Consider the following 24,978-nt stretch of genomic DNA (forward strand, 5'->3'; position numbering starts at 1 on the left):
TTCTGATGCCAAAATATTCAGTATCCAGTAAGAATATTCTTGGAAACCCAGAATGTTTATCTTTCATAATCAGTTTCGAGGAACTCTTCCATCATCTAGCATTGCAACTCAATGCTTCTTCGATTTATAAACCCAGTTACATTGGCTGGTATTATAAACAGCATAAGTATATTACATTTAGGGGGAAGAACTTAAACATGGAAAACTATGCATGCATAGTCTGGAAAACTATTTTGAAAGCAAGCCTTTGATGATAGACCTGATCAAATCTAATTAAATATTCTTTCAGAACTAGAATTCCTACCTACCTCCAAATTATTGCCTCTGCTTATATTCATAACTGAACTAAGCTGTCTTAATTTGCAGTAAATGTAGGTGATTATTTAACTCACTCTGATTTTTCACTCGAGGCATTTTTAATCGTCAGAATTGTTGTGTATATAAAAGGGTCTTTAAAGAATTTAGAGTAAATTAAACTGGCACATGTGAAAAAATTTTAAGAACATGCATGTACATGCAGTTATATAAATCAATGTCATGTTTATTATATGAGAGTAGAAAGCTTGTGGTCATCTGAGTTCATCATAAATTCCCTTTTCCTAATTTGTCAAATTATTTCCCATGTGGGGCATCCCATTTTTTTTAAGATATGCATCATGTGTGAAAGGGAAAGGGATTTGTTTTCAAACAGCTTTATACTGGGTTTTTGTGTTGTTGTTTTTTAGATTCCAGTCAAGAATACACTGATTCAACTGGCATAGATCTACATGAATTTTTAGTAAATACATTAAAAAACAATCCCAGGTAAAAATTAAATTTATAAGGTTTACATTGCTTAGAGTACCATAATTTTGCTATGTTTGTTTTCATTACTGAGTTACAATATTAGAATAAGATTGCAGTGTTTGAAGTACACTAGAAACATTTTAGTTTCTTAGGGCTGAGATGTTGTTGGTCTACTATATGCACATGTATAAATAGTTCTTTGCATTATTCATGTCCCATGATATAAAAATAATTCATCCTTTTTGTAGGAATTTTTGGAAATACAGAATCACCAAGATATTTTGGCTCTTAATTGAGGTAGACAGGTAATCATTAATCATGGAAAAGAAAAAGAAAAAACTTCCCTCATCATAATACTCTCAACCACATAAGAACTTGGTGTATTCATTTATAATGAGTTTTTGAGCTTAGCTAAATGCAGAATTTTTCTTCCTTCTTACTTATTAACCTTCAACCCGTAGATTTTTAAAGTCCTTATGTGGGTCAGTGTGACACCCTTGTGTTGCCAGGGTACTAATGAATAGACTCTAACTTTTCTGGCAGGTCATTGACCCCTTTGTGGCATCCTCCCCACAGAAAGGCTTGTCTACAAAATATCTGACAAACACGTTCATGGGGTAGAAGACTCCAAGGTTGAGAACCCCTACTCTAGATGTTAGCTTCCTGGAGTGATAGTTCTTTAACATACACTAAAATGAAAATAAAACAGTTTCTTTGGGTATATGTACGTGGAAGAAAACAGGAATAATTCTCTTTAGTCTCACTGAGGCTTATGTCATCCTTCCAGATAACCTTTATTTTCATTCAGCGTTTATTGTAGTCAGTATCATCTTGGTTTTCTAGTTTACATTTAACATAAATGCCAAAAAGAGAACCATCAAAATGAAAAGTGGTCTCCTTGTAAAAAGGGCTGAAGGACTATATAGTATGGAGTTAGAAGATAAGACAAGTCTACATGACTTATTTTTTCTTCAGTTCAAGTTGATTCCTCAGTGGTCCCAATAGAATAATTAATTCATTAGTTCATTGAACAGGCATTTACTGAGCATCTGTCATGTTCCAAGCATTGTGCTAAAACATTGTAGATATAAAGATAAAGAAGATACCATCTCTACCCTAAAGTATTCACCATCTCTGAGCTAGAAAAATACACTTGCTATATAATTAAAATAGAGTTCATGTGTGGAGAGCCTGCTTCTGCTTCTCCCTCTGCCTGCCATTCCGACTGCTTGTGTTCTCTCTTTCTCTCTCTGTCAAATGAATACATAAAATCTTTTAAAAAAAAAATAGAATTGATGTTGTAAAAGAAGTTTTTGGAGTTTGTAAAAATCCAGGGAGGAGGCCTCAGCCTCGTTTTGAAAAGATATGGGAAGGCTTCACTGAAAATATATGCCTGAGCTGAGCCTTGAATTCACCGTGCTTTAAGTAGAAGCTGTCCATATAGAGAAGCATGAGAAAGGCATTCTAGATAGATAACACATGCATTGACAAGACACAGTAGTGTGTGAGATTGTACATTCTGGCTCCAGCAGGGAGACACGTGGCAAGTGATTGTAGAAAGTGATGGGGAAAGTGTTGGTGAGGTATGAAGACAGCCCATTTCTATTTGTCCTTCACCTAAGATTGTACTCATTGTTAATGAGTCCCAGTGAATGTGGAGTGCTACTGGGAAGCCAGGGATGCTAAAAAGATCTTTAAGACAGTAATGAACAGTGAAAAATAGTCTTCCTTGAAATGCCAGTAGTGTACCATTTAAGAAGTACTGAGTATGACATGCTAAGTTGAGGAATAATTAATGGATTTTGAATAGAGTAATGCCATAATCAGATGTGCATTTTAGAAAGATTACTTTGGCAGTGAGGGGCCAATCCCATAAACAAGGAGTGCGGCTAGGAGACCATAGGGAAGAATAGAGAGAAAAGTACATGTTTGAAAAGTATTAAGGAAGTACCATGGTAGTGGTGTGATACAGTAAAACAGAATAGCTACTAGGTTTCTGGCTAGCTAGGCTGACAGTCCCATTAATTGAGAGGGTGGGTAAGGAGCAGGCCTGAATGAAATAGGACATGTTCTGTTATAAAAAAAAAAAAAAAGTATAGTTTGAAGTCCTGATGGAAAAATCAGGAGGTGAGGTCTGTCCAAAATTAAAAGGCTCTGGTTTTCAAGTACTTGAGCCTGACTCAAGTAATAGATTCAGGAGTCATTAGTAGAGATGAAGCTTGAGGAGGCTGTGTTTGCCCTGAAAGATGGAGTAAATGATAAGGACAAAATTCTGTGGAAAGACAGCATAGAGAAGGTAGATGAGAAAGGAAGAGACTAATTCTTAAAAGCAGAACAATCATGACAACATTTGTCTTAGTTAGCTGGGGCAGAAGGTGGTGGCCTGGGTGGCTCAGTCATTTAAGCCTCTGACTCTTGATTTCTGTTCAGGTCATGATCTCAGGGTCATGAGGTCGAACCCTTGTTGGGCTCCACACTGGGTATGGAGCCTGCTTGAGATTTTCTCTCTCTCCTTCTCCCTCTCCTGCTGTCATTTCCCCCCTCTTCCCCACCCTGCCTTCTCCCTCTCTCTCTCTTTCAAAAAAAAAAAGTTAGCCAGGGGGTCAGAAGCCAGGAGCTGTTTTCATGAAAGATAAAATAACACAGACTTGAATATAGAAGTATCAAAACTAGCCCATTAGGTTGAGAAATTAGGAAATTGCTGGCTCTTTTAATAAATTGTTTCATTTGGGGTGGGATGGTGGAAACCAGAACTCAGTGAGTTGAGGAATAAGGGGGAACGTAGGAAACACATAGCTAATTTCCATAAAACAAAATAGGATGCTAGAAAGGCAGAATTTTCTTTCCTCTGATCCTGTAGGAGAGACCTCAGTAAGACAATTAGAAATCTATTTTTATACATCCCAAAATATTTTTCTATTGTACAGTTCTCTGTTTCCTTCTACAAATGCAAAAGTTTTAAAGTTATCTGCGTATATATATATTTTAACTGTACAATTTAATGGTTTTATTATACCCACAGATATGTACAGCCATCAGTACAATTTTAGAATTTTTTCATCATTCCAAAAAGAAACCCTGTATTCTTTAGCTATCACCTTCCTGTGCTTTGAGCTCTAATCTGCTTTATATCTTTATAGATTTTGCTGTTTTAGATCTCTCATGTGAATGAAATCATGTGGACTGGCTTCATTCACTTAGCATAATATTTTCAAGTTTCATCCATGTTGTAGCATGTATCAGTACTTTATTTTTTTTCCTGTGTGTGCATCTATATTTGAATAAACATGTAAGTGAATAATTCATGTAATGGCTAGTGTATAAGTTATTACTAATGTCAGTGTGGTTTAGAAAGTTGTAGCAAATGTTAAATTTTGTGAGAAATAAGATTTGCTTAATTAATGACTTGTGTTCTCTTGATGAAACACACAATTAATTGCTAGATATACATGGTACAAAAGTAGTAGTAAGTATGACAAGTTTCCACTAAAATTTTCAAGATTCAGTATTGCTCAGAGAGTTCTTCTACATTTTAAGCAGATGAATTTTTAGTAGTATAAAAATTCAGTCAGTGTTTCATTTCAAAATTTTTCTTCTGATCATTACATCTTTATCTTATTCTCAGCCAAATAAACTTAGCTTCAAACGTAGAATAGTTTATCTGGAATTCTTATTGCAAAAGATATTTGCAGAGGCTATGCTAACTAGTCATTGCTGAATTAGAACCTGAGAACCTAAAGTTGACTTTGATAAAAATTATACTCAGTGACATGATCTTCTACCTATTTTCATATTGATTTTATACCCATTTGTGTAAATTCCATGTGTAGTCAAGAAATATGGATAATACAGGCAACTGTGTTGCGTAACTAATGGAGAGGAGAAAGTTTGTATTAATCCTGAGAAGGGCTATTTTAAAAGTAATTTGGTTTGCTCTGGGGAATGTTATATAATAGTTTTATTTTCTAAAATTGCTATTATTGGAAGTAATGTTTATTTTATTTCTTATCTGTTGGAAATGTTTGGCCAAGCTCATATGGAATATTGGGAAAGGGGTGGTCAGATAGAAGCATTATTGTTTTCTGATTTTTTTTATTTGCCACTGGTATACCAGCTGTGTACAGTTTCTCTAAAGTTACTTCTGGTATAATGCCTAGAACACTGATAACTGAAAGATTGTTGCCCCTTCATTTTAACTTTAGGTAATAGCTTATTGACTGGTTTGATTGAGATTGCTGTTCTTATTTTTTAATAGCATGCATTGGTTCTCTTTAAAAGAGTATACAATAATTTCAATAAGTGTGCCCACATTTAGGTTATGCATTAGGAAAAGTAATTTGTGGACCTGAAGGTTTGAGTCCTATATGCAGTGCTTCTCTAAAGGGTTAGTAATTTTTTAACTTATAATCATTACCAAAATATCTAACCTTGATTACATATTGCAGGAAGCATGTACTAATTAGTGGATAAAAGGCAGGACGTGTAAATCTTAAGAATTTAGGAAGATTACCAGCCTTATTTTTCTAACAAGTTGTACCTCTTAGTAACTAAGAGTTCAATAAACTAAGTAGGGAGGCTTAGTTTAAATAGTACGTGGTCCAGATAATGATAAAAAATCCTCTGCAATCCGTAGATCTACATGTGAAAGAAAAAAAAAGCCTGAATTTTTATCAGTGGCTAGTAAAATTGTTAGAATTTTTTCTATATTGAAGACAACAGAAATTTCTTTTCAGTGGCAATATATTCACTGAAGAACATTCCACAGATCTTTTGCCTACTGTTCAAAAACAGGAAACCATTTTTTTTCCTATATTGTCTGATACAAGTATTCCTAACTTGGCTTCCCCCCCCACCCCCCCACCCCTGCTTCTGTTTGCATGATAAATGTTTTTCCATTCCTTCACTTTAAATCTGCATGTGTCCTTAGGTCTGAAATTAGTCTCTTGTAGACAGCATATAGGTGGGTCATGTTTTTTTAATCCATTCATTTAGCCTATGTCTTTTGATTGAAGCATTTAGTCCATTTATATTTAAAGTAATTATTGGTAAGGTGTACTTAAAGCTATTTTGTTACTTGTTTTCTTGTTTTATAATTCTCTGTTCATTTCTTCTTCTCATGGCTCTCTTGTTTGATGAGTTTCTTCAGTGTTATGCTTTGATTCCTTTCTCTTTTTTATGTGTGCATCTATTGTAAATTTTTGATTTGTGGTATACTGTTATGTTCATATATAACATCTTATGCACATAGCAGTCTATATGAAGTTGATGGTTGCTTAAGTTTGAACACTTAAAAGCATTAAATTTTTACTTCCCTCCCCCATGTTTTATGTATTGATACCACATTTTACATCCTTTCATTTTGTGTATCCCTTGCCTGATTTTTGTAGATATAATTTATTTTACCAGTTGTGTGTTTTAACCTCTATACTGGCTTTATTAATGATTAATCTACTACCTTTCTTATATGTTTGCATTTACCTGTGAAACAGAAGACCAACTTGAAAGTACCATTTCATGAATGCTTAATAAATTGCCTTCCTCAGAGTCCTTTTTTTTAAAACAATAAGTATATAAAATACATCAGGAAAGTTAAAATTATTTCATCTCAATACACATTGTACTCAGGGTCTTATAGTTACATTAATAAGTCCTTTTGTGGGGGGAGCCCTCTGAATTAAAAACTTCCCAACCTCCCCAAAAAATTTCAGGGAAAAAATATTAAAAGACTTTATGAGTGAAATAATTTGATTAACAGATTCCATGCAGATACATTTGTTGAGCTTCTCTATATAGTCCAAATAACTATACAATAATAATTGTGATAAATACTTTTAAAGAAAGTGTGAAAGAAGCAGGTTCTAAGAATATAGGAAGTTGTTCTAGGCAAAGGAAATAGCATGTTCAAGTAACCAGAGACAGGAAGGAGTTTGGCAAGTACAGAGGTAAGCCAAAATGATAAGAGCTTTGTGATTAAGGGGCAGAAGATGAGGCTGAAGAGGTAGATAAATGTAGGCCCCACTACAGATGCTTATTTCTAACCTAAGAGCAACGGGAAGCCTGTGATAGATACTTAACCAAGGCAAGGGAGGACACAGCGAGACAGCAGACACCATTTTAGTAGTCAAGTCAGAGATCCTGCTTGCTTGGATCCAAGGTAGCAGTAGTGAGAAATAGGAGAAAAGTAGAAGGTAGATAATATTTACAGTAGTAATTAACTGCATAGGAGGATCAGAAAAGGGATTATAGCAGGCCACAGATGCCTCTAGTACAGTATGAAAGATAGGGCCGCTTACTGAGATGAGGAATACTAAAGGTGAACCAGGGTTGGAGCAGAATTGAATGTTGCTAAAATTTGTGTTAAAATGTAATCCTCTTTTCAGCTTTAGGTTTAAAGTCACCAGGTAGGCATGTTTTTCTCCTGAGTTTTCAACTAATGTAAAAAAAAAAAGTATCAAATATCACTTGGTTTTATGAGACTTCTTTGCAGTGTAGAGGGAGGGTCAAACCCAGGACTGATGTATAGTATAGACTTTCAGGCAGCTTACGCAGGGGCACCACATCCTCTGTCGTATTAGAGTTAGAGGATACTACTCTGTATTGTTTATACGAGAGGGAAACATTAACCTTTGGCCTAGTTTTCTTGGTCTCTAAAAATTCAGGCACAGAACTGAATGATCTGTAAAGCTACTTCTAGTTTGAAGATTCTCAGAGTGTTTGTTTCACATGCACATGAAATTTCCAGTGAGCACAAGAATACTCCTTTGAGCCATGTCCTTGGTATGTGAGCGAGGAGGTCCTTTGGGGAGTAGTGATACCGTTAATATTCGTTACTGCGTGTGTGCGGTAAATAGGACCCTAGTGGTCAAAGGAGCACATGCAGGTTCTCCCTAGAGTCCTTATTTACTTTTCATGTTGGAAGCCTTGGGTTCATTTTTATTTTTATGGCAAAAATTTCCAGTCTTAAAAATATATAATACAAGTTTACAGAATGATTTGAAAAGGCTTCTCCTTCTGAGTTAGAATTAGTAATGTAATTCATACTTCTCTGCTATAATTCCATCTGTATACTAGCATTAGATTCCCATAGGAGTATTCCTGTTGTTACTGGCATTGCATGTTCTTTAGAGTGCTGTTTCTATAGAGTTCAGGATAACAAAGTCATGAGCCTAACTAAACATGTCTGTGTTCCTGCTATTTCTCAGCTTTATTAAGGAAGTAAAGATTAATGTGCTCTTATTTTCCATGTATCTACAGAACAGATTCCAACATAGTGATACTTAGCAGATCAAAATATATCTGTTTTAAGAATGGCCACATGTTGGTAATTGTTGAAGTTGAGTAAAGGCTACATTGAGATTCATTACACGGTTCTCCCTACATTTGTGTATGTGTGACATTTTCCATAATAAAAATTAAACTAAAAGTCATCTTTTATTTTTTCTAAACATTACTTTTTTAGAAGTCATATATATATTCTGGCATCAAGTTTTGTGATATTCCTCAAAGTGCAGTTTTTAGGGAAAAATTTAGCCATAATTCAGTGTTTATGATTATTTCAATGTTAAGTTTTCTATATTAAGAGTCTTCATATTTTGTTTCAGGGATAGAATGATGCTGTTGAAATTGGAACAAGAAATTTTAGATTTCATTGGTAATAATGAGTAAGTCCTGACATTTAACAAGAAAACAAATTTTCATCATAGTTCTCCTTGACTTACTAAATTAGTTTTTCTTCTACTTCTAGGTCTCCACGTAAAAAATTTCCCCCAATGACATCTTACCATAGGATGCTATTACACAGAGTAGCCGCTTACTTTGGATTAGACCACAATGTTGATCAGAGTGGGAAGTCTGTCATAGTAAACAAAACTAGTAATACAAGAATGTAAGTATCAACAAATGTAGGCATTTGTTAATTATGTATGTGACCATACTTTATCTTTCTACAGCACCTCTCATCCGAGGTTTTCCACATTTTAGCAGCCTAATTAAGCATTATGACAACCTTATGTAACAGGGCCAAAAAATGCATAAAATGTATTTTAGCGCACTAGATACAAAATGAACCAGTCTAGACTACAATGAGGCAGATCAATGAGGACTGGTTTGAAAAAGCAAAAACGGGCGCCTGGGTGGCACAGCAGTTAAGCGTCTGCCTTCGGCTCAGGGCGTGATCCCAGCGTTATGGGATCGAGCCCCACATCAGGCTCCTCCGCTATGAGCCTGCGTCTTCCTCTCCCACTCCCCCTGCTTGTGTTCCCTCTCTCGCTAGCTGTCTCTATCTCTGTCAAATAAATAAATAAATAAATAATCTTTTTTAAAAAATTAAAAAATTAAAAAAATTAAAAAGCAAAAACAAGAAAACTTCAGAAGTCGTATCAGTGATGTTTGAAAACCATTCACTTGGATTTTTTAGTTAATGTAATTTAGATAGCTGTGGCCAACCTTAGGCAGATTTGGGGTTTTTTGCTTGTTTGTTTTGTTTTTTTTAATTCAAGTTAGTTAACATAGTGTAAAAAAAATTTTTTTAAGGCAGATTTTGACATCCTCACATTCAATCAGTCTCCCATCATTTTACCATCCTTTCAGCCTCTGGTTTTGCTTCTTTATCCCACAAATCTAAAGAAGGTGGGACTGTTGATTAATACAGTATTATCCATAATGTTGTATCCCTCTTTTGAGCTAAGTTTTTAAGGAGTTAAGAGGAGCCATTTGCTTTAAAAAGTGATAGCTTCATAGTGTTGCTGAACTTTTATCATCAGTGCTGGTCTTTGGGAGCAGAAGGCCCAATGCACAGAGGCACGTAAATTTGAACATGTACGCAGCACCTCTTCTGCCTATTTATAAAGCTAATCCTAAGCAACTAGTTGAGTTCAGCTAATATTTATACTTTGGTGGTAATCTGCCTATTGGAAGCATTTTCTATATCAGTTTCATATGTGGTAGCAGTGGGTCTGTGGTAATGAGCAGCAGTCAGCTTCAGACTACATAGATAATGCTAAAATTAATTATTTTTCTGCTTTTCTTGAAGCTATATTTCTCTTAGGGTCTTATCTATGAACCATTCAATTTGCATGGTTGTATTTAATTCACTCACATCACTTCTGTTATAATGGACTTTACTCATATAGCTGCCATATCGTTTACTGGAACAAAGTTGGTTTTCTTCCATTTCGTATAGTATTTTGTCAACTAAATAGAAAACAGTGGTGGAACCTTGTATTTTTAAATGTTTGTTCCTACAATTAAAATTAAATTAATGAAGATAGATATCTTTGAAAAGGATCTTGTCTTTCTTTAGAGATTATATTTTACCTACTGCAAATGTGATCTGATTTAATATTCTACTTGTCCCTTACTCTTTTAAAAATATCCTCACCAATTAGTCTTTTCCCAGTTAGTTATATCATAGCTCAAGTAACCATAAGATATGAGCTGAACTGAAGGTGAATAGAACTCTAATTCATTTAACCAGTACCTTTCAACATTACTCAGAGCTGCTGGATACCCAACCACATGTACATTAGCAGGCATTTTGTCTAACATTTTGACTGATGACTCTCTAAGGTTTTCGTTACAGTGTAACCTCAGTTATTTGAATGCTATGAATGATGTCAAAAAGCTTTAGGATTCTCTTTATCAAAGTCATCAAAAGTTGAGCTAAACACAGATGTTCATGATGTACTTGAAGAACGGATCAGTAGTGTAATCATAACTAGACATTCAGATCATTGAAGTTACACTGTATTCTTATTTTATATCTTCTGGAATATGAAGAAGGTTGTAAATCAGAAAACCTTAGAGATCTGCGCCACATTGAATAAATGCAAACTTACCTTTTCCTCATAGGCAAATTACCCGCTCCAGCCTTGAACCAGTGGTGTTGTGGATGTCAACAATCCGGTGTCCACTGGGGTGTCTCAATGGAGCGGGAAGTTGGCGATTGCAGGGCAGTAATTTCAGGCATCTATAAAAGAAAGAGGTAAGACAGTCTTAAGGTTAGCTGAAATGCCTGCCAATGCCATTCGGTGTGGGAATCCAGCTGCTCTTAGAAAAGTTGCCAGGCCCTAGGTTAAACATTATAGTTGACTTTGGAATAAGAATCTCTCACTCAAGTATAGACTCCTCCAATAAGAAAATGTGACTTTGAACAGCTACAAAAATAGTTGATAAAACTAAGCAGGGCAGTCATATGACAGAAACAACATACTGCCATCTTCAGAACTAAATAGACAATCTTTCAAACTCTTACTAAAGAAAGCAATCTTTTTCTCATCATTTTGGTCATGAAATTGTTTTTACTCTTATTGTTCTTCTAGTTATGTATATATAGCTCTGTGTGGAGATCTGCTCTTCGTTTCACTTATCTGAGTATATTTTAAAGTAGAGATTTCTTCAGCTTACTTAGATAATTCTTATTTTTAAATCTCCTTTTGCATAATTTGACAGGATGTAGAAACAGTACTTTATTAAAAATTCACTAGGCTAAAACAAATATTCAGAAGAGTTACTTGAATATTATATATAATGATATATATATTGTCACATTTGCTGAAGATGTCATTACTTAGGTTTATCTGGTTTAGAAATTTACTTAGGGTATTCAGAATATATTATGTCACTGTATAATATATATTTAAACTATATGTAAAAATCTACTTGGGTTCAATTAGACTTTCTTTGTCCCTCTAAATATATTTTTATGTATCATGTATTTCAAAAGGATAATTACAATTTTATAATGGGATGTTAAGTCATAAGAGTATTAAATAAATTAATTTATTGAAGCTGACAGTGTATTTTAGAAAGGGAAGTTTTACAAAATTTTAATTATCCTTAACCTTATTATGTCTGTCTTCTGGATCTCATTAGAAAGAACTTGCAACATTTCTGTAGAGGAAAGACCAATCAGCCATTTGTTATATTGTTAGGATTTCATAATTATTCCTTTAGGTTACAACTTTAACCTCCAAAAAAAGAACCATTTCTTTTTTAACCTGTTTCAAGTAATATAAAACAAAGATATACCCTGCTGTAGTTAAGAGTAATTGATAACTTGGTAGCGTTTTGAATGAGCCTCTTGGGTTTTAGGTAATTCAACCACGAAGTATTTTATTACTTTCAATTATGTCACACCAAACCAAGTACTGTAAGAGTGTAACATAAGATGAAGTACTATATACTTTTTATTTTTCCTGGAATTTTTTCTTAGATTTGGAGGAGGCAATGCAAAAAGGATAGACTTTGAGACTGACGTACCAGTGCTCCAAATGTGGTTCAGTCACACACTTGCCCTTGACCCTAGACGGTTGGTTAAGCCATTTGAACCTCAGTTTTTTTCAGTAATATTTATAATAACAAACTTCTCTTGAGTGTTTACTGTTTTAAATGCTGTTCATCTATTAATTAATTTCCTTTTCAGAGCAAGCCTATCAAGTAGGTATACTATAATTCAATTTATAAATGAGGAAACTCGAGAACAGAAAGGTTAAGTAATTTGTGTACATCCTGAAGCAACTAAAGTGGTAAAGCTGAATATTTGAACCGAAGCAGTCTGATTCCAGAGCCCATGGTGTATTTTTCATAATGGCCTTTCAATTGTAACATAAGGTAGTTAATATTTTCTCATAAGATTGTTATGAAGAGTAGATAACACAAGTATTAATTATTAGTGGCACCAGCGAGTGGTAATTTTTTTATTGCTTTGATTACATAAAATATTGTATTTAACTTTTCTGTAAATAATGTGTACTATCTCTTCTGTTCCCTTGGGATTTTTTTAGACCTGATCAGAAATTCAATGAACATATTAAGGATGATAAAGGTGAAGATTTTCAGAAACGATATATCCTCAAGAGAGATAACTCCAGCTTTGACAAAGATGATAACCAGGTAATCTGTGACAATTGCAGCTTTTTTCTAGGTGCAGGACTTATACCAGTGGATCATTTTCCCAAAAATTAATTGTCCTTGTTTCTTTAGATGAGAATACGTTTGAAAGATGACAGAAGAAGCAAATCTATAGAAGAAAGGGAAGAAGAGTACCAGAGAGCTAGAGACAGAATATTTTCCCAAGATGTATGTACTGACTTACATTTAGATCTCACTGTTAGGATATATGCTAATTGTGTTATAGGAACTCATTCCTTCTATCATCTATTGATCATTTATTTGTAACCATATTTGGTATGTAATAAGTCACTTATTAGAAATATTGAGATCTGTCTTATTCATATTAATAATTTAATACCTTATAAAATGCTACATTGCAGCAGTTATATAAATATTTCAAAAGTTGCATGCAGATAGACTACAGGAACAGTGTATCAGACTGAGTATATAGTTTGTATAATTTTTTTTTCTTCCAGGCTTCTCACAGACTTGAGATTTTAAGGACTTTGGTCATAGTCTACAAAATCATGTACTCTAAATTCTTCTCGGTAGTAGATTTTTCTCGATAAGTAACCTCTTTCTTCTTTTAAAATAAAACTAATTAGGGGCACCTGGGTAGCTTTGTCAGTTAAGAGTCGATCTCTTGATCTAGGTTCAGGTCTTGATCTCAGAGTTATGAGTTCAAGCCCCGCATTGAGCTGTACACTGAGTGTGGCACCTACTTTTAAAAAAACAAATAAATAAAACTAATTAATTTTTAGATTCTGTTTGTTTTCTACTTTTAAGTGATTATTTGAAAGAAATCTTTCAAGTGCCTGATTATTTTATACATGTATTTGAGAAGAGATTCAGTTTGGTTTTACCAGTGTCTATTAAGTACCCATTCTGTATGGTACTAGGTATTATTCAAGGATATATGAATGTATGTAATTTGTGTTAACACTGCCAGAGATATAAATTTCCTCAATATTAAAAAAACAAAGAGTAACATTAAAATCTAAACTATCAGTTAATATTCATACAAACCTTATTGAGCACCAATAGTAGTACATGCTATGCTGGGCACTGGAGGACATATCCATGAACAGTACAAATAATTTATCCCCCAAACAATCCTATATATGATAGATACTATCACTGTTTGTATTTTACAGATAAGGAAACTGAGTTCTAGGAGGCTAAGTAAAATAGCAAAAGATTGTGTAGCTAGAAAATGACAGAGTTGAGATTTTAGCCCAGGTCTGCTGCATTCAGAGCCTAAACTAGATGTATTTCTCTCTCTAGTTTATGAAGCCTCTATCCCGATAAATAGCCAGGTAATGACAATATGGTGTATGATTTGTACAGAGACATGAAGGTAAAATAAAGGACACAGCTGAGAAGCACCACAAACCAGAACTGAGGAGTGAGGGGGAGAGTTAGCTTCCAAGAGGAAACCTAAAGGAATCCTCCAAGTAGAGGGTCAGTATATGCAGAGGCCCAGAGATAAAGGAGAACTTGACAGATAAGGAATTAAAAGATAAGAGAAGCTGGACTATAGCCTAGGTAACAGAGGAAGTGAGGAAAATTTAGATTAGAGAAATAAGCAGGAAGCAGATGACTTGACCATGAAAGCTGCTTAAGGTGGTTGGGCTTTTAGTTAGAGCAGGAGTCAGCAAACTTTTTCTGTAAAGGGCCAGATAATTAGTATTTTAGGCTTTTAGAGCCATGCAGCCTTGTTTGCAACAATTCACATCTGCCTTTTTAATGTGAAAGCAGACCTAGAAAATACATAAATGAATGGGCATGGCTGTGTGCCAGTAAAACTTAATTTGCAAAAGTAGGTGGCTGACCATACTTTGCTGACCCCTGTGCTAGAACATCAGAGAGCTATGGAGGGAAGAGGTATGATCAGATTGACATTTTAGAGAGACTGCTGTGGCTTCTGTTATTTAAATTGGATGAAAGAGGCAAAAACTGGTATCTGGAAAACTAGTTAGAAGACTGTTGTAATAATACAAGGAAAAATGATGGTTGCCTGAGCTAGGTTAATAGCATTAGAAGAGTTTGGTTATGAGCTGCGTTGAGGTATAGCTGCTTGTTCATTACTACAGCCACAGCCAAAGCACAGGTGATCAAAGTATTTGTTGAATGAATGAGGTGGAATCTACAGATTGGTGTATACCTTCAGTATATAATCATGAAAATAGGTTCACTTGTTTGGAAGAGAATATTTGAATTTCAGGTTAATCTCTACCACAAAAACGAATGGCTTCATGATATATATCTGTTAAAAGAATGCATAGTGTCTCCAAGCCAGAAATAATTTCATTATCATTTATTTGTGTATCCTTATCACCATTTTGGATTTTGTGGGCAGGGTGGGTGATACTTTTTCAATATTATTACATATGATTTTGATTGTCATCATTAGTTTACAGATGCATGATTATTTGACAAAAGCTCAATTTTTTATATCTGTTCTTTCTTTCTAGTCCCTGTGTTCCCAGGAGAATTATATTATTGACAAAAGGTGAGGGAATTTTTAACATTTGTTTGTTAACTATCTGACTGATGCTAATAAAAATAAAAATGTCTTATTAAAATGCCAACAGAATCCAAGACGAGGATGCTAGTAGTACCCAGCAGAGACGTCAGATATTTAGGTATTGGAAGCATGTTTTCATGCTGTATTGAAAAATCAAAGCATTTGCTTCTCTATTCTTTCCCGTTTTGTTCCTATTAGCTTCTCAAAGTTGTATTTCTAAATTACAGAGTTAATAAAGATGCTTCAGGGAGATCAACAAATAGCCATCAAAGCAGCACTGAGAATGAGTTGAAGTATTCTGAACCACGACCCTGGAGCAGCACGGATTCTGACAGTTCTCTCCGAAACTTCAAGCCTGCTGTAACCAAAGCCAGCAGCTTCAGTGGAATCTCAGTCCTGACAAGAGGTGATAGTTCTGGGAGCAGCAAAAGCATAGGCAGGCTTTCAAAAACAGGTATAAATATTTGTCTAGAACTGTGCAATCAAATCATTAGTTTCCTTATTGTTGTCTTACCTCTTTATCTATCATGTAGCTTCTGCAGTTATCCTCACATATAAAATTCTTACAAGCAGTGCATTGAGTACCTCCACAGTACTTAAGAGGTAATATATGTATCAATATTAGGATTCATTTTCTGTTGGAGAGAGATTTACTAACATCAATTAAAGTAAAAATTCTCTGTTGTGACACAAACTTAATCGAGTTAGTTCAGTGAAATGTCATCTCTTGTTTGAGTCCCCAGAGGTGGTTGGAAATTCTTCATTGCTTATTTGTAATTGGAAGGCCTAGTATCTCACCTAGGATTATTTAACAGCGATTGCATTTTCAGCTCATACTCTCAGTTATTGATTGCATTTTTCATGACAAAGTCCTTCCTTTGCCATTCAAAAAATCAGTAAAATTGTCAAGAAGTTTCTGAGGAATTTTGAAACTAAGGAAAAATAATGTGATGTAATTCTTGTGAATGAGTAAAAATTTTAGTAACATCCTCATTTTCTTAGTTTCTTTGCTTTTACAGTGCCTTACATTTAGGCTCATACGTTTTCTCTTCACCAACTGGGTTCAGTACTAAAGAAGTTCACGTCTCTCTTAGAATCCTTATAGATCTTCATTTTTATCCCAAAATAAGCATTGAAAGTTAGCAGAAATGGCTGTCTATCTTTAGCCTGTTTGGGTTAGCCTAGACATATGGTATTGTACAGATAACAAAGGGAGAGATTCGAAAGTAGCCAAGTATTTTTTTTTTAAACCTTATCTATAGTCAGTGCTTTAAATTGTTAAGGCTTATGAATGGCACTTGACCTTTTCAGCTTATGATATGGATATTAAAAATGTGTTAGTGTATATAATAGAATATTGCTAGAGACAGGTAAATTTTATTAATATAAAAATATGCATAGGTACAAGATATGCATTTATTTGGAAAATGGCCACTCAGTTATCATAACAAAAAAATTAGTGTATTTATGAGACTGGCACTTAGGCACACACTGCTGAATTAAAACATTTAAGATCATGTACTATTTGTATTGTCTTCAGAGATGAAAGGAAATATCACCTCTTTTAATAGGGAAAAATTATTTTTGATAGAGTTTTTATCAGTAGTCATTTGGCACAACTTAAAATAGAAGTTATCCTTCAGAAGGCAATCTGTATAATGTATCATATTTGTTTATTTCAGTCATTAAAGATTCTCCATCCCAGAGTCAACTCTTATTCAAAACCTAATTAACTATATACATTTTCAAAATCTTTTCCTTTCTTTCATTGTCTTATTATCCACTTTTAGCTATTATACTGAAAGTCAGTGACATTTTAAGTTTCTGGGTAATAGAAAATGAAAAAGATTGCAGGAATGAAAACAGCTAAAAATAAATTATCAAATTTATTAAGTTTAGTGAGAAATTTTAAACTGATGCAAATATAATTACTTGGATTATTTTTCATGCTGTCTTTTTCCCTTGCTATGATAAAAAATGGAAAGTTGACTTTACGCTAAAGGAGGTTGCTGTAATTATGAGCTTAAAATGGAATTCTGCAGTGAAACTTCACAGTTTCTCTTGATAGAGAATTTATAATTTTTGTTATCTCCTACACTATTCTTAATCTTTCTGTGTTCTTATAGAAAAGGGGTTTCTGATATAAGAGGTTTGGGGCATTTGGCTGTGCTATGTTCTTTTTCCTGGGGGAAAATTATAATCTGTATATTCCTAAGTATTAATCTATAAAGGTAAAATGTACATAACCTTGTGCTTTGGGTAATGTGGGTAATGTGCTTTTTGTGGCTGGCTGTGGCTGGTGTTATTATAAACTTGCTTAAATGCATGCTTTGGCTATGACTTCTCTGACAGCTTATGTGATCAGTTTGCTGTATTAAACTTGTTCATGGTGGGGAGGGGAAGCAAAATTATACAGTAAATCAAAAACACCCAATGCTTTTATGTGGTAACTGCATGTTATGCAATGTGAATTTTATTGTACGTATTTAAAACCTGCATTTTTATATGAGGTTTAAAAAATCCATATTTTTCATTACTCCTCCCCTAGGTTCTGAGTCTTCTGGTAGTGTAGGGTCATCTACGGGCTCTCTTTCTCACATCCAACAGCCTCTTCCAGGTACAGCTCTCAGCCAGTCTTCTCATGGCGCACCTGTCGTCTATCCAACTGTCAGCACTCATAGCTCTCTTTCCTTTGATGGTGGCCTAAATGGGCAAGTCGCATCTCCTAGCACTAGCTTCTTTTTGCTTCCCTTGGAAGCGGCAGGCATACCACCTGGCAGTATTCTGATCAACCCACAAACAGGTTGGTATCCAGAAAAAGGTGTTTATTTCAGTTGAGATAGCAGGAGTTATTGAAAATTAAAGAATGTGTATTAAATGTATTATTTGTATATGTGCTGTCAGCTTTTTATTTTTCATGAGTAATTAGCATTTTCTCTAGAACTTTAATAAAACATTTCTGCTAGTAAATGTTGAGACATATTTATATCAGAAAGTATTTTTCTCTTTGTGACATCTGTGTCATCTTTTAGGCCAAACAGTGGCCTAGCCATAATTGAAAAATAGTTCATTTCCTAGAAATGAGACAACCACCATTGAAAGACTTTATTTGATTTAAAAAAACAAAAATTATCCTAGGAAAAATAGTATGCATTTCCTGAAAGGGGAAAAAATAAACAGCTCTTATTCATTATAGAATGAAGTAGACAGAACCTATAAGTAATTGTCCTTCTGAATATGGTAATTGTTTTCTCCTGAGAAAAAGGTAAGGGACTTATTATTATTATTATTGTTATTATTAGGAAAAGGAACTAGGTTGTCTTTATGAATTAATATTGAAGACACATATTCTTTACAGTTAGGTAATAATTCTCATTTATTCAGCATTTACTATGTGTCATGTAATGTGTTAGGTGCTTTAAATACATTATTTATAATCATAACAACCCTATTAAATAGGTAAAATCCTCAATTACAGATGAGGAAACTGAATCTCAGAGACTCAGAAACTGCAGTCATAACATATTTCATTATGCGTGCAGTATGAGCAAATATAGAAAACATGATCTTTTGAAAGATCACGTGAAGTCTTGGTCTCTATTCACAGTATTATAGCCCAACAATTTTGTGAGATAATGAGAACAATCTTATAAATCATTTGATAACCTTCCTTAGAAATTCTCACACTTAACTGATGTGGTCACATCAGCACGGCAGTAGTTGGGCAATGTAGGTAAAGGTGAGAGTATCAGGGTCTCTGTGTGCTCCTGAACCTTTCCTTTTGTTCGTTGTGGAGAAGACCATGGCTTGGAACTCGTTACCTTCAGATTTCTTTGCATCTCTCTTTTTAAGATAAAGTGTTGGAACTGTTGTTCCTATTATAAGAATTGAATAACTGACTATTCAGAAATTCGGTTTTTGCTTAATAACCATTATGTTCTTATCCTTCAGATTTATTATATTACTAAACTTCTTGTTTTCCTGAAACAGGATATAAGATGACTTAATTTACTGTTTACTATTATTTTTCATTCAAAACATTTTAGTTAATGAGTTTTTGATAATATGAAAGGTTCAACTGAATAGGAAATGATAGAGTGAGCAACTGATCAACCTGAAATTGAATTGTAGTCTTAATTTTAAGTGTATCCAAAAGTGATCTCTTTGCTTTTTGAGAACAGCATTACAACACATCCAGCTTTTTTCAGACAGTCCTTGAGTTATTTTTAAAACATGTTTCCACCCAAATCTTCTTTACCATTTTTTTCATAATTATTTAACAATCAATAAATACCCAGCATGACTTGTTTTCATATAACTAAATCATTAAGAAACTAATGAAAATTACTTGAATTTGAAGGACTTTGTCCTCTTGGTAGCAATGGAACAGTATATTCTTCTCTCCCTACAATTACTTTATTTTATTATATAAGTTTCAAAAGAAAATGGGGAGAGGGATTTACCATGAAAGAAAGGATATTATGAAAACAATTTTAAAAACTATTATTCAGTCAAATTTCTCTTACTTTCTTCTGTATTCCTCCCATTCTAAATGGATATCATAGTGTATTTCACATAGTCCTTTTTTTGTTTTGTTTTTTTAAGTAATGTACTGTATAGAACAAGGAAAAATACTAATTTTGTTAATTTATTTACATGTACACAATAACAACAGGCCTCAAAATCAATACTAAAGTTTTCTCTTACCTATGAAACAAGCTCATTGGAATTAAAAAGAAATTATTTTGAAAATTCTTTAGAATTCAAAACTTAATGTACTACTTTAGAAGTTACAAAATAAGGACTCTGCCATCAAGTCCATGATTTGAAATTTGAAGCTGTCAACCATTTTTAATTTTCATCCAGTGTTAATTTCACTACTCAAGTATACACAGTGTGATCTATAAATTAGTTCTTTCTCACCACCTAATAGAAGCTAATTAATAATATTCCAGTATCCCAAAGTCAAGAATTTTTTCTTAAAACTGAAATGTGTTACAGCCTTACAGGACCACAGTCCTATAATACCTGAGTTCCTTGAGCAAGATATGTTCAGAATTCAGAGGCTTTTGAAAAATATAAAATAACTTCAGTAGGTTTTGGAGCAGCACCCCGCATGGTAAAATGCTTCAGCACAATTTTTGAATATTTATGCCAAGAAAATCTTTCAGTTTTCAGAAACTTGGGTCTTTAGGATTGTGAATAAGGATTATAGACATGTGTTGTAAATTGTTCGTAGAATGACCTATGTTCGATATCTATCGTAAGTATTTTTTTCCCTTCTCTTTTAATTTTTCAGGTCAGCCCTTCATAAACCCAGATGGAAGTCCAGTTGTGTATAATCCTCCTATGACTCAGCAACCAGTTAGAACCCAAGTGCCTGGACCTCCACAGCCACCTCTGCCACCCCCACCACCTCAACAACAAGCAGCTAATCACATTTTCTCACAGGTGCACATATCCATGATTACATAATGCTAAGTTCATCTGCCCTTGCATATTTGGGACTAAACTTACTAATTATAATTGGGAAAGCCCAAGTATTTCTTAGAACTTTAATGTTCTGTACCAGTGATGTCCCATTCCCTGCTTGTAGGAAGAGAGGTTAACTTCACAGGACTTCCAGCTAATAAATATAGAATATATATTGGAAGGAAGGAAATTTTGTGTCTTATGAGCTTATGTGGTGAGTATGTTCTCCCAATTCTACAACAGCAAGAAATGGATAAAAGGAATAAAAACAAAATTAAGATTATGCCAGTGAGCAAAATAAGTTAGTTGCTCTAAGATCCAACAGATCAAGAAGATAGAAGAAACTGGGTTGAGTTGTTCAAGTTCTGCAAGGTACTCTCCATTCCATCTACCCTATGAAAGAGAGGGGCAAAAACATTCTGAATTAGAATTCCCAGAAGCACTCTTAGTAATGTTTTGAATTTGTGTAAATGTTTAGAGTTTACACATAAGCTTTCGCATTCTGGCTTTTCCCTTATAGATGTGTTACTCATCCTTGGATAACTTGATTATACCAGTGTAAACTCTTTTACTTTTATTCTATCTTTTAAAGATTGTGTAACATCACAAAGACAGTTTGTACAGTTAGTTGCACCTCTTTTTCCCCATAAGACTATCTAAATATTCATCCGTTGAGAACTTGCAGAATATTTTGATGATGTATGAAAGAAGTATGATGAGAAACTTGAACTGGAGAAATTTCATTAGTTTTGCTCACAAGTTATATCGTTTGTACTGCAAGGGTGAAGAATGTAGGAGCAGTTTGATAAGATTTTCAAATATTTTGAAAGTTTTATAGATGATCGTACCTCTGGCAGTTAAGACTTCTAATAGACAAGGCAGTTTATATAAAGTAGAAGAATTTCTAGGTTTTTGCTGTGCTTCTAAGACAGTACAAATACATGTGGAGGATATTGCCTAAAACCATTTCCAAAGACTCCCGTATCTGCTTCGCAGCCCCATTTGATTACAAACGCTCAGGTACACATCAGACTACGTAAAACTCCCTCCCTGGCCTTCTGTGCCTTGCCTTCATTCGGTTTGGGCCTGAAGTGTTTTTCCTTCATCGTGCTGTCACGTAGTTGTCTTTGTAGTGCTATGTATTTTCACCAGGAGCTTTATAGGCCTGCTTTTCACTTCATTCAGTGGAAATAATGTTTGTCTGGCAGCTTCTGAAAAGTCTAAGGGTTTATCTATAGTTATATATTTCAGATTATTATCTCTTAGAAATTATTTTGTCGATTCGGAGATGAGACAATCCTAAATGAAGGGGTAGACAGCTTAGTTTAGAAATAGAGCCTTAATGGACTATAATTTAAAATCTTGGGATATGTGTCAACTTCATGGCTGATTTTCCTGGCATTGCTTCAGGTGTTTCAGTTAAATTTATCATCAGATACCAGGAGAGAGAATTGATGAACAAATGATACTCAGTAACCGTTTTTTGCACTGAGATAACCCATCCATGAAATTTCAAGTAACCAAACAAAATAATATTGTGATTTCCAAAACCTTCAGATGGGCTACATGTCTTACAACCAATCACTGCAAGTGGATGTTGTTTTGCAACCAGTTGCAATTTTAAGTGGGGAAAGGAAGTGCTGAGGCTTTTTCTTTTCTAAGTGGTGTCAGAATTTCACTTTGATCAACCAGTGTTCTCGCCCACATTTTTCTCATTACCGCTTGACACTCTGGGAGACGTTAATTCATACCATTGGTGCTCATAGGACTCCCCTTTCTTTTATCCCCCAGCAATCTAAAGCTTTTGTTTCATCTGACACTTACATAGTAAGTCAGATGTCTGAAAGAAAGTTATGTCTTAATGGTTGTCTGACTTAATAACAGATCGAATAGCCTGTACTTTGGAAATTCTAGAGCTACTGCATTCATTTAATGTGGTATGTGCTGTCATCCATTAGGAAGCTTGCTAATTTCTAATCAAGAGGTTAGTGAGGGACCAGTGGCTCTATAGATCTTTCAGCTTTTACCCTTTGTAGTACTTTTACTTTAATTTTAGATTTTTTGTGGGATTCTGATCTAAGCCCTTCACTTTTTAGAAACTCTTGCATTGATTTTGTGGTAGAAGTACAACTCATCATTACACATCTTAGTTGTCAGAACAGTTTCTCCTTATTTAGATTATTTCCTGGACAATCTTATTCAGTTCATTTATTTTGCATTTGTAAAGTATTCTTTTAGAAAATACTGTCCAGAGGGAGATTCATTTATATACATTTTAACCGAAAGTAAGAGTTTTCACTGGATAAAACCTGGGTTCCTCCAGTGTTTGCTTTACATGACTGTCTACGGGTCACTTAACTTATCTTCGCCTGATTGCCACCTAGAACGTGGATGACAAGAATCTTTAAGCCAGTATGTCTATTACCCCTTCGGAATAAACTAGATAATATAAATGCAAGACTGGGAAACTAAATCAGATGCCAGTGTTAGCCTGAGGATGGCCAGCTGTACTGCTTAAGGTTTAGAAATGATTAAAACGTTTTTCATTTTTTTATAACACCTGTTTTTTAGTGTCCTGGGAAACATAAAACTTACTGTATTTTCCTGAAATGCAGGAGTATTTCATTACCAAGAAAAATTTCAAGTAACTGGTTTTTTAGCTCCTGGCATCTACTCTCTTGATAAAAATTTTTAGCGGCAAGAAAAATCTGTTTATCTTTCTTGTGTAAAAGTGATATGTCTGTATGTGTGGGTGTGCCTGTGTGTGTGTGTGTGTGTGTGTGTGTGTTGTTCTTTAGGCTGTTATTCTTAATAGTACCCACAGTATATTTTTCTTTAAAAATTGCTAAAAATTCAGACATTTTGGTCCCAAAAGAGTATTTAATCATGCCTTATCAAATAGAGAGGGTAATTGGCATATGTGTTCATTGTCTGGTAATGAGTGAAGTTTTTCTTTTGTTGTTTAGTGTCATAATACTAAATAGAGCAACTCCTCCATCAAACAAGGAAGTAAGACTGAGTGGTTTTGCCTTTACTGACTTAACCTGAGGATTTTGGTTAGATAATAGGATTTGAAATGTCTAAATTACCTGTTTCTGTGAATCTAATAAAGAAATATTTTTATGAAAAATTATCTAATTGTGTATTAAAGCATAGGTTTTTTTTTAATTTTTACTATACAGTTTCTTCATTTAGCATCATTTTTGTTTCCTTTATCGTTGTATAAGATGACTTTATAAATGTAGTTTAAGCTATTGCCAAAAAAGTGTAACTTTCCATTTTATGCAATTCTTGTAACATTTTATTCTGACATTAACATTGTTTGCCAACCTGTTATTCCTTAGCCTGTTCGTCCTCTGCAGTCCTCTTCACAGCCTGTTCAGTACTCTACAGCCCCTTACCCATCCCCGCTCCTGCCAGTCTCACCCACCCAGCAATACTCCGTGGTACTATATCTCTCTTCACCTCCTGCATTGTTTCTGTGGGCTGATGTGTGATGGATGCTCATGAATGTGATTAATGTGATACGATCTTCTGTGATTATTTAAAGTCATGGACACATATATACTGAAAAAGTGTTTCTGACCTGTATTAAAAATATCTTCCTCTACTGTATAGTATTTGTTATATTGGCATATTACAGTGATTGTATAATCCTAATCTTTTCCTGCCTTTTCATAATGAAATGATTTTCAGGTTGACTATGTCCAAAGATGGTTTAGCTACTTTTCTCATTGAGGTCAATGCTATCTTTGCAATCCTGGAGTGTCAGCTTTCATCTGGGCTTAAGGCTTTCTATTCTTTCCGCAATACATAAGTCCGGTAGACTTCATACCAGTTATTAGGGTGAATTGGACCTTAAAACTACATAAGACACATGTATATTTCCCAAGAAGATCCCTAGATATTTAATCTGTGACTGTAAAGAAATGGTACCTCCTTCAATCCAAAGTATGCCCCAAATTATACCTCTCAGTAAGAGCTTAGAAGCACCAGTGCCATGAATTCTCTCTGTGACCTTCTATAGTTACGCTAAGAATAGGAGACAACCATGTAAAGTACTTCCTGCCTAGTGCCTAACATGAAATCAGCATTCAATAATGTTACTTTCCTTCCCTTAAAATTAGTCTCAGCCTAATATACTTTCCCAGTGATGCTGTTATTTTTCCAGACTATATGGCATCACATTTTGACATTACTTTTCAAGTTAAATTGTAAGCCATATCTTTAAATCACTTGACACTTTTTAGAAATGTTTTCTTTCATTGAGAGTGTTTTTGTTTTGAGCTGGCGGCAACCTT

The 24,978-nt window shown here is 34.4% G+C and overlaps 1 protein-coding gene across 11 annotated transcripts in view; it reads left to right on the forward strand.

Annotated features, from left to right (window-relative positions):
• R3HDM1 (R3H domain containing 1) overlaps window positions 1–24,978 on the forward strand; it is a 190,024-nt gene that overhangs the window by 87,505 nt on the left and 77,541 nt on the right. For 5 of the 11 annotated variants that reach the window (XM_034654485.1, XM_034654477.1, XM_034654476.1 and 2 more), the window contains 11 exons: window positions 726–804; window positions 8,388–8,447; window positions 8,531–8,671; window positions 12,570–12,678; window positions 12,769–12,864; window positions 15,153–15,190; window positions 15,273–15,323; window positions 15,433–15,659; window positions 17,754–18,008; window positions 20,505–20,656; window positions 24,022–24,123. In XM_034654485.1, the coding sequence (XP_034510376.1) occupies window positions 726–804; window positions 8,388–8,447; window positions 8,531–8,671; window positions 12,570–12,678; window positions 12,769–12,864; window positions 15,153–15,190; window positions 15,273–15,323; window positions 15,433–15,659; window positions 17,754–18,008; window positions 20,505–20,656; window positions 24,022–24,123 (1,310 nt within the window). The remainder of the gene's footprint in view (window positions 1–725; window positions 805–8,387; window positions 8,448–8,530; window positions 8,672–12,569; window positions 12,679–12,768; window positions 12,865–15,152; window positions 15,191–15,272; window positions 15,324–15,432; window positions 15,660–17,753; window positions 18,009–20,504; window positions 20,657–24,021; window positions 24,124–24,978) is intronic. The other 6 variants (XM_034654480.1, XM_034654481.1, XM_034654479.1 and 3 more) reach the window with 5 other exon arrangements.

This window comes from Ailuropoda melanoleuca, chromosome 2 (assembly GCF_002007445.2).
Source record: "Ailuropoda melanoleuca isolate Jingjing chromosome 2, ASM200744v2, whole genome shotgun sequence".
Classification (NCBI taxonomy): Eukaryota; Metazoa; Chordata; class Mammalia; order Carnivora; family Ursidae; genus Ailuropoda; species Ailuropoda melanoleuca.